Consider the following 16344-nt stretch of genomic DNA (forward strand, 5'->3'; position numbering starts at 1 on the left):
CAATATTCCATCTCAGAGGCACAGTTAGAAAACCTGCACAGACCAGTGAGTTGGGGAACTATATTCCTAAACCCATAATCATAAATATACCCCCCATGTGCTCTTAGGACATTCCCCGCCCCCCCTGCCAGATATTCTTTTCTTTCCCAGGGATTGAGCCAATAGCATTTGGTGAATGAACTGCCATGATTTTCAATCAAGAAGACAGAACTACTAGGGTGCCTAGGTTGCTCATCGGTTAAGCGTCTGCCTTCAGCTCAGGTCAAGATCCCAGGGTCCTGGGATGGAGTCCTGAATTGAGCTCCCTGCCCATCGGGGAATCTGCTTCTCCCTTTCCTGCTACCCCTCCCCCCACTCGTGCTCTCTCGCTCTCTCAAATAAAATCCTTTTTAAAAATTAAAAAAAAAAAAAGACAGCACTACTAGACACAAGAATGATTCTGTCAGATTTGTGTTGTTTCTTCAATGAAGCTTAACGGGACTTCTATGAACCAGCCCCCCGCCTTGCTGTCCCACACCACACCAGGGACCCTCAGGAGCAGTGGTGTGCTGGAGCTGGAGCTCATCGTGCATGTGTCTTCCCATCTTGGTGTTTAGTGACATTACACTGGCAGTTTGAATCAGCCTTGGTGGAAATATTTACACTATGGAAATTGGCAAATGAATCAGTAAACAAATCAGGGCTTTCAGAATTTTTTTGCAGAGCCCCTTGTTAAACATTTACCAGCATTAACACTGGCTGGGAGATTTCCTGGTCTGAAGGCTCCACAAACTCTAGAAAACCTACTCAGCTGCACTCATCTTTCTGACAGTCCCATCATCTTAAGGTTTTATAGGGCACTTAACAGCTCCTTCTTATAGTTGCTTCATCTCCGACCCACAAGGGCCCCGGGAACATCAAGAGTCACTCATGTAAGAGAAAAGCGAGGCAGACAGTGGGGAAGTGGTCTGCCCAAACATTACCCAGCTACTTGGTAACGGGGCAGCAATGAGAATCCCTGGCTTTCAATCCACACTTCGTCCATAGCATATTTCATAGTTTGTAGCTATATATTTATTTCTATACATTTTTGATAAAATCTATCTCCCTCATGTGATTTTAAGTTCCACAAAGGCAGGGATCTTATGTTGATCTGTTCACCAATGTCTCTCGTGTGAGTAACATACTATCTGCCACGCAGAAAGGCACTCAATAAATATTTACTGAGAGAATGAATAAGTTAGTCAAAGTGGGAATGATTGCGTGTATGGTTCTCTCCCTATGACAGCATACTGCCAAATATGTGACTTCATATAAACAACAAAAATGATGACAAAACTAAAAGAGGGATATCGCCTTGCCTGGAAATTGTTCAGCTTTCCACTACCGCCTGTAGCCCAGATAAAGACATGCAGTCTGATTCTGCAAAGGAGAAGAAGAAGGATTGGAGCACAGTGATTTGGGAAGAATGCCTGCAAGCTGAAAGACTACTTCATGGCACCAATCCTACAAATGAATGGAGCGTGACACAGGGATGGAGAATGCATTGCAGTCAATATGGCAGACGGTGCTGAGTTGGAAAGAATCTTCCCCACAGCTCCAAACACATAAAAGTGACATATTACCAACAAATAAAGCTTTGAGCCATAGTCAAAAGAAAGAGGGAAGTGCCTGAGTGTTTTTTTTTTCTTTTTCCTATTTTTCTTTTATTTATTTTTTTATTTTTATTTTTATTATGCAAGTCTGGCAGCTGAATGGAAGCTAAGGCCAAAATGGGTCACAGGCCCGTACAATTCAGACATGGACTTGAATGGTTCAGAACTGATATCTTACCAGGTAGAATGTCTATGCCATAGGCTCTCCGTGGACAATGCTATCCACCTACAGTCCCATGTACTGGGACTAGATGAACTCCAACCATCTGCTCTGGGAAGAAGGAAGGGAGCTCACCATCTCCTGGAGGCTGGGAAGTTAAAAACCATGTATCTTCAAGAAATCAAAACCCCAGGATCACACCACATACAGATATGGGGTCTGAAGTGATATTATCCGGATAGGACAGTGGATACTCAAGACAAAAAAAGAATACAGAAACAGTTTCTAAGCCAGTAAACCTGCCCTTGAGGGACAATGCCACAGCCCAGGGCAATCCAGACTCCCATGGACAAAACATCCTCTGAAGATGGTCTCATAATCAAAAATTATACATCCCTAATGAAAAGAACTACAAAAAAGGAAAATCAATAAATCATAGACTATTTGGGGCAACCAAAGAAAATCAGCCTCAAAACTATTCTCCATAATGTGGTCCTCAGAATACTAGGGGCAGGAGACATTCTGTAGTAAAGGAGTTTCTGGAACCAAATGAGCCTGGAGGACACATCACGCACACCCCCAAATCTCCTTCAGAGATTCACAGAACTCCTTAACATATAAAAGCTCTGACAAGTCCTTCAGTTTCTTAACCTGGTTCCTGTGTTTGGTCACTGTCTCCTAAACGCGTCAGACCTGAGAACATCTCACAAACATTGCCATTTTACCGCACACAGTGGGATACACACTGACCTAGAGAAGAAAGTCCTCACCCCCTAACCTATTCCTTTTCCAGCCCCATCTCCCACGACCCCCACCAAAGACCCTGGACGCTCATCCCATCGGTTACCGTTCCCCCACATAGAATAAGATATCCCAAATTTCCACGTCTGGATTCCTACAATCCCTTCGACCTGAATGGCTTTGCAAAATCCTACTCTTAGTCCCCAATTTTAGCTCAAATATTCCCTTTTCCAGGAGGTCTTCCCCACCTAACAATTTGGAATAAAACACTCCAGGGTGCTTTCCTTGAACTTTGACTACAGGCAACTACTTCTCCCGGCCACATAAGGATACATGTTTCGTATCCAGACTGTAAGCTCTGAAACAGTCCTAAGGGCCACTCACCCCCATCTCCCGGTCAGGGTGGGCATGTGTTCATAGAGAGCAGGGGTCTGGCAGGCAGACACAGTCAGCTTCAAACCACAAAGCTACTTATTGTCAACATGCCTTAGTTTCTTCCTCTGCAAAATGGGGACAATAATCTCTGACTTGGGAGTTTGTGCAAGAAGTAGAAATGATGTGCTGCACAGCGTGCTGGGCCAAAGAAGTCACATGCAAAGCATACATACACCAGCATTCCATTTCCATAAAGTTCAAAAACGAACAGAACTGATCCATGAGAAGTCAGAATGGTAGTCATGCTCTTCGGGGTGGGAGGCAGTGACACGAAGAGACTTCTGAGGTTCTGTTACTGGATCTGTGAGCTAGTTCAGTGGTTATTTCACTTTGTTCATGTCCCAGTGAACTTACTTCAGTACAAATGTCACTTTGAAAAAAAAAATGGTATGTGAAATGCACCTGGGGAACGGTGGGCAGTCAAGTTAGATTTCTGGTCATAGGGCTGTGGTGTTCTGCTCATAGGTGCTTACTGAATTGCACTTTCCAAACGAGAACAGTGAAAGGAATAATGCTGTGACCAGGGACCAGGCCAGATGGTTGTTTGCAAGCCGAGAAGCTGGCAACTCTAACTACCGACCTCACAGGAAGGTGGGGCTTCCAACAGCTCTGGCGAGGCAGCAGGATGTACCCGCTAAATCACTGGGTAAGACCTGGGCAGCAAGCACTCAAGTCTAACCTAGTGGTCACGGAGCTCCAGCCGGCATCCTCTACCCACCGCTGACTGGAGAGGCTAGGAGTTCAGACAGGAGGGCATGCAACACCAATGATTCTGGGAGACATTTCAGAAGATAACAGAATTTGGCTTCTGATTACAGGGTTAGGGGACAACAGCACATCAAACAGATGATCTCGCAGAGAGAAACTAAGTGGTAGTTCTCATTACAATACACACCTGACACTAATTTTTTAAGAGACCTAACCAATGTCTTCCTGACCTGTATCTAAACTGTGGGCCATTTCCCTGTTAGTACTCATTCTGAAAACTTCAATAGTGTTTCATAAGGAGGCAGAGAATTCCTGAGAAGTAGAGACATATATACCAGCTAAGAAAGCAAAGATTCAGATTCAGAACCAGCAATTCCGTGGCAAAACTGCACTAGAACTGGAGAGTCACCACTCTTCTCCTTGGAGTGCATCTGCCCTGGAGGGCTGCTTACCCTGCCTGCCCCTGGGCCCCAGAAGCTGTCCACGGTGAGGGGTGAACTCCGGGTCTCAAAGGCGAATACAATAAACAGACTATCTACTCACAGGCTGAGCTGTGAGCCCAGACAACTCCCTGTGGAAGAAACAGGTGACTGTGAAGGGCTTACTCCAGTGTGCCTTTGCTCTGCCCTGGGGTAGGGGAGTGGTAGCGGCAGCAGAGGGAAGGGGTCCCACCCAAAGAACTCATGATTTTGTAACTCCTACCAGGTCCTTTTGTCTTCCCTCAAATACCAGGAATTTTAAAACCAAAACTACATGAAGGAAAAAACAGGAGAGAAAATGGCAGGGATCCACGCGTCCTCTGACCTCTAGTTCCCACATTTGTCCTTATTCCCCGAAAAAATGTGACAATTATTCCCACAACCTCAGCTGGCTCGGGGCGGCATCCAGCCCCAGGCTGCCCCTTCACTCCCTCAGGGAATATCTGCTTAGCAGCTCCACAGAGCTGGCCGAGGGCTCTGGGTCAGCTTGCCGTGGCACAAGGACAGCCCTCAGGAGCTTAAGAATAGTGGAGGACAGAGGTATGGGTAACAGCAAGTGATGCTGGAGGAAGAACAGTATCTGAGCCCTGGGAGAAGCCCAGAGGGGCCCAGGGAGCTGGGAATGTTGGAGAGCAAGAGGCTACTCCCACTCTCTGTCCCTGCTTGGCACCAAGCCCCAGGTCACACAACCACCCAGACTAACATGGGCTCTGGGAAGAGCTTCCCCTTGAGAAATGCCCCCAGTCAACAGTGAGCAGGAGGAGGAGGAGGAAGATAGTGGTAATAATAATAGCAGCAGTAATCATATCTTACAGTAATGAACACTTCCTGTGGGCTAAGAACTTTTCAGGTGTCATCTGATTTCATCCTCAGATACGTACTCTACTATCATTGCCCCCCTTTTACAGATGAGAAGACTGAGATGTAGAGAAGTTCTCTTACTCATTCATTCAACAAATGATGTTTGTTTATGTGTCTACCGTGAACCTGATACCAACACCACCCTGGCAGCAACCGTAAGACGGAGAAAATCCATGACTGTGTATGGTGTATCCATTCTGGTGGGAGACAAATAACTTGCTCAAAGTCACTCAGCCTGTTAGACCAGTGGAGGCAGAATTGGAACTCAGCCACTTCAACCACAGAACCTCTACTTTTTCAAACTCCCAGCAAGCAAACTGCCTGGGCCTAGCCACAGCCACTTATAAACCTCATTACTAAAATACCACATTTCCTCTATTCTCAGATGCATAGTTTTTTCACATTTTAATATCTGAAGTCTGGCTGCAAAAGAAATCTGTGGGCTGTAGACAAAGAAGTAAATCATAATATAGCTGATTTACTGTTCAAATATGGAGTTAGCTCAATACAGGTTATTTGATTACCAGTGCAGTTCAGTTTTCTGCAAATGTTTTTGGAGGGTTTTTTCTTTGTTTTGTTTTGTTTTGAATGTAGGCTCCACCCCAGCATGAAGCCTGATGTGGGATTTGAACAGAGTCTGAGATCAAGACCCAAGCAGAGATCAGGAGTTGGACGCTTGACTGAGCCACGCAGCCCCCACAAATGTTAACATCAAATGCAGTTGAATTTCAGCTTAAATTAAGATCCCTTATATTACTTCAAATATATCTCCATTAAGTTCACTACAATGCAATAGTGAAAGCAAAGCCTATTGTATATGCAAGAGGTTACTTATTAAGAAATGTAACTAAAGGAAGTAGAAATCACAAAATCTCCTGGAACACATCACAGAATTTTCAAAGCCTCAAGAGCTAGCATTCAAACAACAAACATCCAATTGTCAAAAGCTTCCAGCTATTTAACTTCCAGAAATATGTAATCAATTAGGGGAAATAAAATTAGAAATAGAAAACACAGGCCAAACCCCACTATTCTTTGATAAGCCTCAAAATTATACTGTCAACCTTAGGGGGCGCCTGGCTGACTCTGTCGGTAGAGCATGCGTCTCAATCTAGGGGTTGTGAGTTCAAGTGTGGGTACAGAGGTCACTGAAAAATAAAACCTTTAAAATTAAAAAAAAACTATACTGCCAACCTTAAAGGTACCAAAGGGATCAAGATCATCAGCAATCTACTTTATGAAAAGCATCACGCAACTCTGAAGTTACAAATAACTTCTGAGAACCAAATATAATCTACAACTTTGCTGACGTGAAAAATACCTCTACTCTTGGGGCGCCTGGGTGGCTCAGTCGGTTAAGCATCTGCCTTCGGTTCAGGTCATGATCTCAGGGTCCTGAGATTGAGACCCGCATCAGGCTCCCTACTCGGTGGGGAGTCTGCTTCTCCCTCTGCCTTCCCCCAACACCCTGCTTGTTTTTTTTTTCTTTTTTAAAGATTTTTATTTATTTATTTGACAGAGAGAGAGAGACAGCGAGAGAGGGAATACAAGCAGGGGGAGTGAGAGAGGGAGAAGCAGGCTTCCCGCGGAGCAGGGAGCCGACGTGGGGCTCGATCCCAGGTGCCTGGGATCATGACCTGAGCGGAAGGCAGATGCTTAACGACTGAGCCACCCAGGGGCCCCCCCAACACCCTGCTTGTACTCTCTCTCTCAAATAAATAAAATCTTAAAAAAAAAATACCTCTACTCTAAACTCTAATTACACAGAACAAGCAACTCCTATGTAAGCATATGAATGAATGAGAGCCACTACAATGTTCTAAGCACATAGATTTAATGTCATGCTTCTTTGCTTCTGGAAAGATGCAATTAACTCCATGGCTTATTTTACCATTATCAGTGGCAACACTGATACCATGACCATTGTCAATGGTGCCTCAAAACAGAGGACTATGGTAATTACAATGACAGCCACCATTTATTAGCACCTACCGAACACTATATTTGATTTTTTAAACCCAGTATCTGTGATCCTCCTAACTCCATAAGGGAGGTACTCTTAGCAGTCCCACTTTACATGTAAGAAAATCAAGGTTCAAAGAGACCAGTGACTTCTGAAAATCAAGGAGCCAGTAAGCATCAAGTGGAGCATGGAAACAGGTCTTCCTGAGTCCAAAGCCCAAGTGGTTTCCAGGGCACTAAAATGCCTCTCCCTCTTAACAACCCACCTCCACCCCACCCTGACACAGCAAGCACAGACAAGCCCTCACCTGAGGAAAGCTTACTATGATCTCAGAGCAGGATGGGCCCGCAGGAGTTAAAGGTAGCAGGGTCCCCCCTCTCAACCCAAATACCCCCAAGACGATCCAAATCCTGCTGCTTATATGGCTGTTGTCATTTTCTCAGACTACACCAGAGGATACACTCAAGCAGGCCCCAAACTGGCCAACTGCACCAACTACCACATGGTCAATCAACTAACTAGTTCCTTCCTTCAAACTGTGCCCATTTAGTAGCACCATCTGGAGAAGACACTAAACAGGGCTTGGCAAGAAGTTAGGGAGTCTTTGCTGCTGGGGCTGGAGCAGGAAGAGGCCATGGCCTGGCCAGAGGCATCCTTTACCCTGCAGGTGATATCTCACATCAGTTAATGAAAGTAGAGCCTCACTGAGTCTAAGAGACAATCCAGCTAGTTGTGCCAGTCAACCTTCTGGAAATCCCTCTGAAGTCTTGGGGCAGCCCATGATTCCAATCCACAACTGCTTTTCTTCTGGATCAAATTTTTGCAGGACAACAGGCGGGGGCTTGTGATGCCATCCCATTTTCTGGACATGTGGCTTTGGACACTCATCTCCAATGTAAGATCGCTCTTAAAGGCTTTTCCTTAAATATTTCCTCAGAAAAGGACCTCAAGCTGGGACACAATGAGCGGACTAAGACAATCCAAGAAACATGTATTGAGCATCTCTGAGGATGCAGAGAAGAGTAAGATGTGGTTGCTACCATCAGGGAACTCATGGTCAAGTGGAGGAGGTTAGATGGGCTCAAAACTAACTGCAGTAAAACAAGTTGAATATTATCCTGGAACACAGAGGAGAAAGGAATAAATTCCAGACACATGGTCAATAATAAACTCAGCTACCTCCGAATGAGCACCTACCAAGTACCAGGTATGACACCAGGCATTTGAAACACCTTATCCCATTTAATCCCCACAACCACCCCTGGAGTATGTCCTATTACCATTCTCACTTTATACATGAGAAACAGATGAAGAAGCAAACTATCTCACCCAAGGTCACCAATTAATTTGTAAATACTAGAGATAAGATTTGGACCCTACTGGCCAACACCAAAGTGTATGTTATTTTCAATATAGGAGACTACATCTCCTGGAGTAAAGAAGCTCTTCCTGATAGAACTGGAACGGGAACTGGTTTCCAACAGGTGACGTTGGAAAAGGGAGAATAATCCAAGCAGAAGGTCAGTGAGAAGGAAGACCTAGAGGTAGGGACAGATCAGCCCTCACGGGTCAGTTAAAGCAGTGGGCAGAAATCAAGCCTGCAGCACCAAGGAAGTGGTGTAGAGTCGGTGAGTTAGGGCACTAGGTGTCAAGAGACCCAGGTTCTAGTTTTGCCACGGTCACTCACTGTGGGACCTTCAACAGATCCTATCCCTTCTCTGAGCCTCAGTTTTCTCAACAGTGGAAGTTCCAATCCCCTGTTAGAATAGACATTTCCCAAAGGTCAGCTCTGGCTTAAATGCTCAATGATGTTCCCAAGAGGCCATGTGGGACAGTGACTAAGACCAGGTCACAGGAAGACCGCAACTCTGCAGTAACCAGCTGAGTGACTGCAGACAAGCTAATTAACTCCTCCAAGTTAGTTTTCCTCATCTGCAATGTGGGGACAAGGGCAATGCCTGCTTCATGGGGCTGTGGTGAAGGCTGAGGGAACTGAAGAGAACAAGGCACTTAGCAGAGTGCTTGGCAAACTGTAAATGTCCAGTTAATGCAGGCAGCTTTGTCACCATCATCTTCACCAGCGTTATTTCTTCCTCAGAGTGTCCAGACAACAAATGTAGCAAACATGGGCCAGAAGGTCCTTTTCTAATTATTTAAAGGGACAAAAAAAAAAAAATGAGCTCCTTTTTTTTCCGCTGAAAAAGAGACAAGGTCTCACTGTCCCTCCCATGGCCGCCTCACATGTGAGGGTCCTGTTTCACCGAGGGGCCATGCCGTACCTTCTCCTCTGAAGAAACGGTCAGCTTGTCACTGGATATCAGGCTGCACACCTGGTCCAGACTTAGGCTAAGAAATTCTTCCCCCAGCATCACCTCTGGAAAGTGCTGCTCTGTTCCAAAAAAAAAAAAAAAAAAAAGGCAGAAGTTCAGAAAACAAAGTTATAACACACTGCTGCCCTTCCATGGCCCTGGCAATCTGTGAAATTCACAGCGGAGTCTTGGGCACTTTGGGGGTGGGCATGAGGAAAAGGGACAGACAGAGAGGCAGACAGAAAGACAGCACATCCTGGCTGAAGGGAAACTAGCCTCTTAATTTGGCAGCAAAGGCATCCCTCTGTGTGATCCTCCACCCTGAACATCGACACAGATGAAAATGGGGCAGAGAGATGTGAGGTTATATTTTTTCCATGCTCCATGCGATTATTAATGGCGTTGCAGAAAAGCCTCACTGGGACCTGCCTACTTAATTGAGCTCATTTCCCCTCAAGGCGCAAGCTGGCAGATTTGTAGACAGTGCCCCCTGCAGCTCGGCCAAACAAAAGTGGGTCAGAACTGCTGTGTGGCTGGAAGTCTCCGGGGGTTCTGGTACGAAGTCAACATTTCACGGCTGGCGGAAGACATCATCCTTTTGTGTCAAAGTCAAGCCTACTACGGTCTCTGATTCACAAGGAGGCCCAACTAAGCATCTGTCCAGGCATCAAAGCAACACAGCTGCCCCCCCACCGCCACTAGCAACAGTCCATGACAGCCAGGCCAGTGGGAACCATTAAGATGGAGGGGACTTTGGGGACACCTAAACCGAGACAAAACACACAGGCCGGATGTCCACGCAAGGGAAGTGCCAAGTGCAATTCCTGCCCTGACCTTTGCCCAGGCCACCATGTTGCTATTACAGAGACAGTGGAATGTCAGTGAAGGAGTGTACACTTCAGAAAGAAGGCAGCTAGACTCAAATTCTGGCTTTGCCATTTGCAAGACGTGTCCCTGAGCCAATGGCCTCACCTCTCTAGGCCTCACTGTCCCTCTATATAATGGGGATACAACGGCTCATCTTGCTTCACTCCCATGCTGTGATGGGAAAGGAAGTGTGAAAGTATTTTCACAAGCTATGCCACGGTACAGTGGCCCAAGAGCTGACAATTCCTGATGCAGCGGGTTCTGGAGATCACAGGGTCCTTTGTCATATGCCCCTTTCTGGGGCTCTCTCATGGTTCTGCCCCACGGACCCCAGGAGCATCTGTGCTCCTTGCCCTCCAGCCTCCTGGCCCCCTCTCTTCTTTCTTTGGTGGCCCTTCTCTGGCCTCGTAGCTTCTTGGATAATTCTAGAGGTGACACCTCCCAGTTGCCAGTAACGGCTACCCCCACGCGGCCTGGCCAGCCCCTGGGTGAGATTCAGAGTGCTCCGTGCCCGGAAGCTGTGGACAGAGCGGGCCTGCCGTAGCTAGCTGCACAGTGGAAAGGGAAACCAGAGCATGCTCAGCTCCGCTCTCACGTTCATCGGCTTCTTAAAAGCCAAAGAAGACTTAAATCATTTCTTATAAAATTTATTTTAAACTCTATGTTGAAATACTTTTGGACCCAAAGAATGCCCATATACCCTTCATCCAGAGCCTCCAAATGTCAGTATTTTACTCTCAGAGATCTGGTTACAAACAACCTGGTCTGCCTTTCACTGGACAGAAAGGGCTCCCCACCTGCTCCCCAGCGGCCCACTGAGATCACCGGGCCCACAATTAAGCCTTGTCCACCACGAAACTCAGGAATGTTTGGACATAACAAAAACAAATTTAAAAGGCAGATCCTTTACAATGCGAAGCAAATGCCATAAAGTAAAAAGCTGGTCGTGCTTCTCCATATGTGAACAGGAAAAGGCCTTTGGTTAGATTTTTGATTAGACATTTAAAAGACTTCCCTAACGAAGGGAATATTTAAGAGTAGATCATATTATTTTTTAAAGCGTCTATTCCTAAAAATTTTTAAATAAAAACAAGTGAACAATCTCCTTTGGGTGATGGGAATGCCTTCTTGGCCTGGAGGCCTGGGAAAGTAACAGGATTCTCCCTACATGCCCTTTCTGTTCCAAGAAGTTTTTGGACCAGAGACCTCCATCTGCTGGCAACACCAAGAAATAGTGAAGAGAAAATTTTGGTGTGGAGTCACCACACCAAAACATAATGCACAATGGACATCAAGACTCTGTGGACCTGCCAAGGCTGAGCTCGGCAGGAGAGTCAGGCAAACGAGCACCAACATCCCCGTGGTTCAGAGCCACACAGAGCCTCCCTGCCTTTTCTTTGGCTGACCAAAACCTGACATTTGGAGGAGGGAAAAGAATGAGAGAATAGGGGGAAGTAAGAAGTTAAAATCCGAGGTGTGAAAAGTACTTCCACAAAGCTCATAAAGCCAAAAGTAGATGGGCTTGGATTTTGCAAAGGAAGATGAAGTGCAGCGATATGTATTCTAAGTGGCTTGGTGAACAAACCAGAAATTCTCAAAGATCAATCAAGGCAGGAAACAGCCCCCATGCTTCCCCATCTCTGTCTCTGGGGCACCAGAGAATTTGAACCTAGGTCCCTTCTTTCTGAAGTGGGCTGCTGCCCTGCCCATCTAGAACCTCCCACTGAAATCCCTCCAGAAATCTTTCCAGGAAGCAGCAGCTGGTGAGGAGGGGGCAGCTAGTCGGGAGAGGCAGCAGATTCCCATCCAGGACTAGCACCCTGGGACCCAGGAGATTCCTGAGCAGGGAAACACAGAGAAAGGGAGCAAAGAGGGAAACTCCTTCCCTTCCCCTTCTGTCTGAGGAGACAGGGTGGAGCCCCCAGAGCCCCCTTTCTATTAGCAACACTCAACAAGATAGAAAAGCAGGAACAGGCTGTCTGGCCAAGTTGATTTCCTGGGAAACACAAGTTACCCAGCAGACTTTATATTCAAGTCAGCCCTCTCCCCAGCCGCTTCCCAGAAAGGAACACCTCTGCTCCCAGAAGATACCTCCCTGAGAATCCTCTACCTTTAATACTTGTTTGTTTGTGGATTCTTTGTTTGCTTTGGTGTATTAAAGGAGAATGCAGTCAAGAGCCTTGGCTAAGAGTGAGAAGGCCTGGGTTTGAGTCCTAACTCCACCTCTTACAGTCACTTCTTTCCAGCCTTTGGCTTCATTGTCCATAAAATGGGACTGTAATAGCTGACCTAGGTCTCAAGCTTGTTTGGAAGCTCAGAGACGACAATATGTATATTGATGAGACCATTTTGAGTTCTTTAAGAAACTCTTTAGAAAGGAAAGATGAATATTACATCAGCCCATGTTCCTGCTTCACAAAGTCCAGTTCTGTGGGCAGCACTGCTCGCCAAGAGAGAAGTTTTTCCACTTCATCAGAGACATCCCTGGGGACTGCAGGTCCTGTGGATAAGGCTGTGGACCCCAAAGGCCTTAGAGACCCATTTTAATTCCATCAAGTTCAACAAACTTTCTAGTGATATGATACTCAATTTCCTAAGGCTACACAGTTTTCTCATCTGTTAAATGGGGCTAATAATAGTACCTGTTTCATAAAGGTGTATGGGCACTAAATAAGCAAATAGAAGTAACTCACATTTACTGAGATCACAGCAAATGGTCAATAACCATTAATGTATAGTGTACCAGATGCAGTGTTTCTTCAAAAATGAAGAAAGCAGAGCTGATGCCTACAAGGAGCCTACTAGCTTATAAGAGGCATAAGACAAGGCACCAGTAACTCCAACCCCAAGTCCACAGGGCCACAACTGGGAGAGGCACTCCAGGTATAAATGACAGCATGGAAGCAGGAAAATGCAGAGCACGTCTAGAAAAACAACAACAGCCCAGTCTAGCTGGCGCCTAGGCTATATCTTCATGCCTCTAACACATGTTTACTGAAAAACTGTGCCAGGCTCCAGGAGATACAATGCAGAGGCAGGTAGGCTAGATCTTAGGGGACAGGTGGGGTGTACAGGGAGCACAGTATCTTCTAACCATGGACTAGCCCCTTGAAGGGGAGCTCTCCAATAATTAACCCTTCTAGTCTTTTGGCTTCTTTTTCGTAAGAGGAATGGGAACAGGGGTGGGGGAAAAGCCATTTAAGACTTTTGGTTAAGAGTCCTAATTAACCAGCCTTTATCATAAGTAACAAGCTCTGTTTAAGTTCCAAGTTTTGTATGTCTGTTCCTGTCCATTTGGATGAGAAATTATGGAGGTTGGGGGGGCAGGGAAACTACCAGATGATAACCTGACGTCCTTTCCCTACCAACCAACACACACACATCTTCCCAAAGCTGAAAGGATGAGAATAGGCTAGCTCCGGAGGCACAGCTCTACCTTTTCAAGGAAGCAGGCCTGGAGAAAGCTGAGGGCATTTCCTAATAGCAGCTAACATTGTGCTAGGCACTCACTTCTCCCCAAAGTCCTACTGAAGCATCAATATCCCCATTACACAAATCAAGAAATGGAAGCTCAGAAAGTTATTTAGCCACGTGCTTAGGATCACAAAGCAGTTAAGTGGTAGAGCCAGGTTTTGAAACCAAGGCTGTATGATGACAACAAACATTCTTGGTCCCCATGATGATAATAATTCATCCTAAGCAGGCCATGGTAGTAAAATTCAATATAGGTGTCAGAGCACCCTAAGAATCCCTCTTAGGGTTATTATTGTAGAGAGACAAAAAATATATATATATGAATCTAAAAACCTTTCTTTAAAAATAAAACAAAACCTTAGAAGAGTAGTGTTCTAAACACTTTGGCATCAGTCCAGGGTTCAAATCTTAGACCTAACCCCTAATTTGAGATTCTTTCCTAATCCCCCTGCCCACCAGGCTAGAGGAAGGGATATTCTTGTGTTTCCAAAGAACCCAAAACAGAAAATAAAAATTATCATCGCCCTAATCAGGCTGTTTTATCATGTGAGGTCTTTCCTTCACACTGGGGCTGTGAACCCCATGAGGGCAGGGTCTATCTTGTGTGAGTATGTCTTACTCGAAGCTGAATTCTCAGTGTCCATACATCTGCATGTCCTGCGCTTCCCTGCCCGTTCTTCAGGAATGCCTAGGGCTTGGGCAACCTCCCAAGTTAATCCCAAACCCATTCCTCCCTCTTAATGGGATGAAATAAACTAAGCCTTTAATCAAGTTCATCTAAACTAAAAGCCCAGAACAAATGGAACTAAGCCCATCTATAACTTCTCTGACCCGCACAGATGAAATGAACCCCATTATTCCAGAGCCAACAGCCCCAGGGAATAGGAATGAGTAGTTCTGACTTTAACTACTGGTCACCATCCCCTCCCCCACCCCCACCGCCCACCAAGGAAAGACAGGCTGACACAGGTGGACACACAAACAGAATCAAAACATTTTAGTAAGGTAACACAATAAAACAGAACTGCTTTAAATCTCTCTGTCCCCTACTGCCCTATTTTTGGAAGGCAGAAGTAAGCTTTCCTGAATTAGGATTCGGCTTTCAGGGTTCACCATTTCCCTGCTGCAGGGAAAGTCTCACAGAAAATAATAGGGCTCTCACCTTGACCATGTCCCACAAGGGTCATAACCACCAGCCCTCAGACCCTAAATATTACTACCTCTCCCCTCCCTGGGGATGGTGGCATATGAGCTCTCTTTCCCGGGTGACTTAATTCCCCCTTTCTAACACAAACACACACACACACACACACACACACACACACACACACCAAAGAGCTACATCAAAACTGCGCTGTTCACAGTGTTATTGCTTCGACACCAGAGCTCCCTGTTACCCAGGAATAGAAGGCTAAGGGCAGTTTCCTAAAAGAAACTTGTTCTCCAAAAACTAGCTATGTCTTGCACTCCTGCTTCATTTGCCACCTTCGAGTTAGCAGCAGCAAATCAGGGGAAGGCAGGGGTGAGGCAGGCGCCGCAGACAGAGAAGCTGTCCGAGCCTGTGCTCTGGGCTCTGGTATCACAGCCTCCCTGTGAATGTGCACACTGCCACTCACAAACTACGTGATCTTGGGCAAGTTACAATAATCGCTTCCTGGCATTTCTGTTTATTCATCTATAAATTGGAGAAATAATAACCACCTCTCACAGTCACGTGGCCAAAATGAAGTAATGCCTACGGAATGTGCAGCACCATGCCTGGCACCTAGCAAGTGTTCAGAAAGGGTGAAAAACTCCTACAATCATCATTACCCATCATTGTCATCATTTCATGATGCCAAGTCGGAGGAGGCAATTTCATAAGACAACCCTCACTGAGTCAGAGGCTCATGTTTTTTAAATGATTTGTCAACAATCTTTGTCGCCCTTAATTTAATCACTTCATTCCACGATCTCAAGTGACTCAGTCAAAAGAAGGCTATTTCTCTCCACGAACACATGAAATCCGATGGCTTTTCCATCCCATGGCTGAAGGGCTTCAGCTCAGCTTTGGCAGACTGATGTAAACAACATGGCCAAAGAATTTTAATTGCCATTTCATTAATGGGGTCCCATTAACATCCCTCCCAACCAGCTCTGCTGATGGCCCAGTACAGGGCTGCCCAATTATCAAGCAACAGAGTCCCCATAAACCTGGGCCCTGGCCGGTGAGGTTAAAGATTAAGCGGTCCTGGAAACAATAATGAGGTGTAAGAAACAGGCTGCATAAAAGGCCAGGGTCCCTTTCCCAGCTGCTCGCGACCCCACCAGCTGGGGGCAAGGGTCTAAGCAGTCAGCTTCTAAACATGCGACAGCCCTCCCCCACCCCAAAATAAAATATCACAGCAAAAAATCTGGGGGCATAACCTTGAGGGGGAAACTGGACCCAGAGGAAGCAAAGGGGACTGCCACAGCAGGAAGAGATGGGGCCGTTCCAAACAGGAAAGCAAACAGGCAGCAGGGTGGAGAGAGGCGGTGCTCCAGTCTTCCCAGAGCTGTACTGTGTCTACCTCTCAGTGCCTTCACCAGACGGCTGATGAATTAGCAGAAGGCAAGAGCTCGCCTTAAAAATAGTTTCATTTTTTGGAGAGCAATTTGGCAAAATCCTTTTTTTTTTTTTTTTTTTTTAGTGCATACTCTCTTTGAGCTGCCTTATGCTACTAAGCTGGTACTA

At 46.0% G+C, this 16344-nt stretch overlaps 1 protein-coding gene across 1 annotated transcript in view; it reads right to left on the minus strand.

Annotated features, from left to right (window-relative positions):
• Positions 1-16344, minus strand: part of KLHL3 (kelch like family member 3) — a 71416-nt gene that overhangs the window by 39966 nt on the left and 15106 nt on the right. Inside the window, exon 3 of the mRNA XM_028103611.2 lies at positions 9261-9370. Within this exon, the coding sequence (XP_027959412.1) occupies positions 9261-9370 (110 nt within the window). The remainder of the gene's footprint in view (positions 1-9260; positions 9371-16344) is intronic.

Source organism: Eumetopias jubatus, unplaced genomic scaffold, assembly GCF_037043125.1.
Source record: "Eumetopias jubatus isolate StellerSeaLion01/CBP00866 unplaced genomic scaffold, mEumJub1_p1.0 scaffold_5, whole genome shotgun sequence".
NCBI lineage: Eukaryota > Metazoa > Chordata > Mammalia > Carnivora > Otariidae > Eumetopias > Eumetopias jubatus.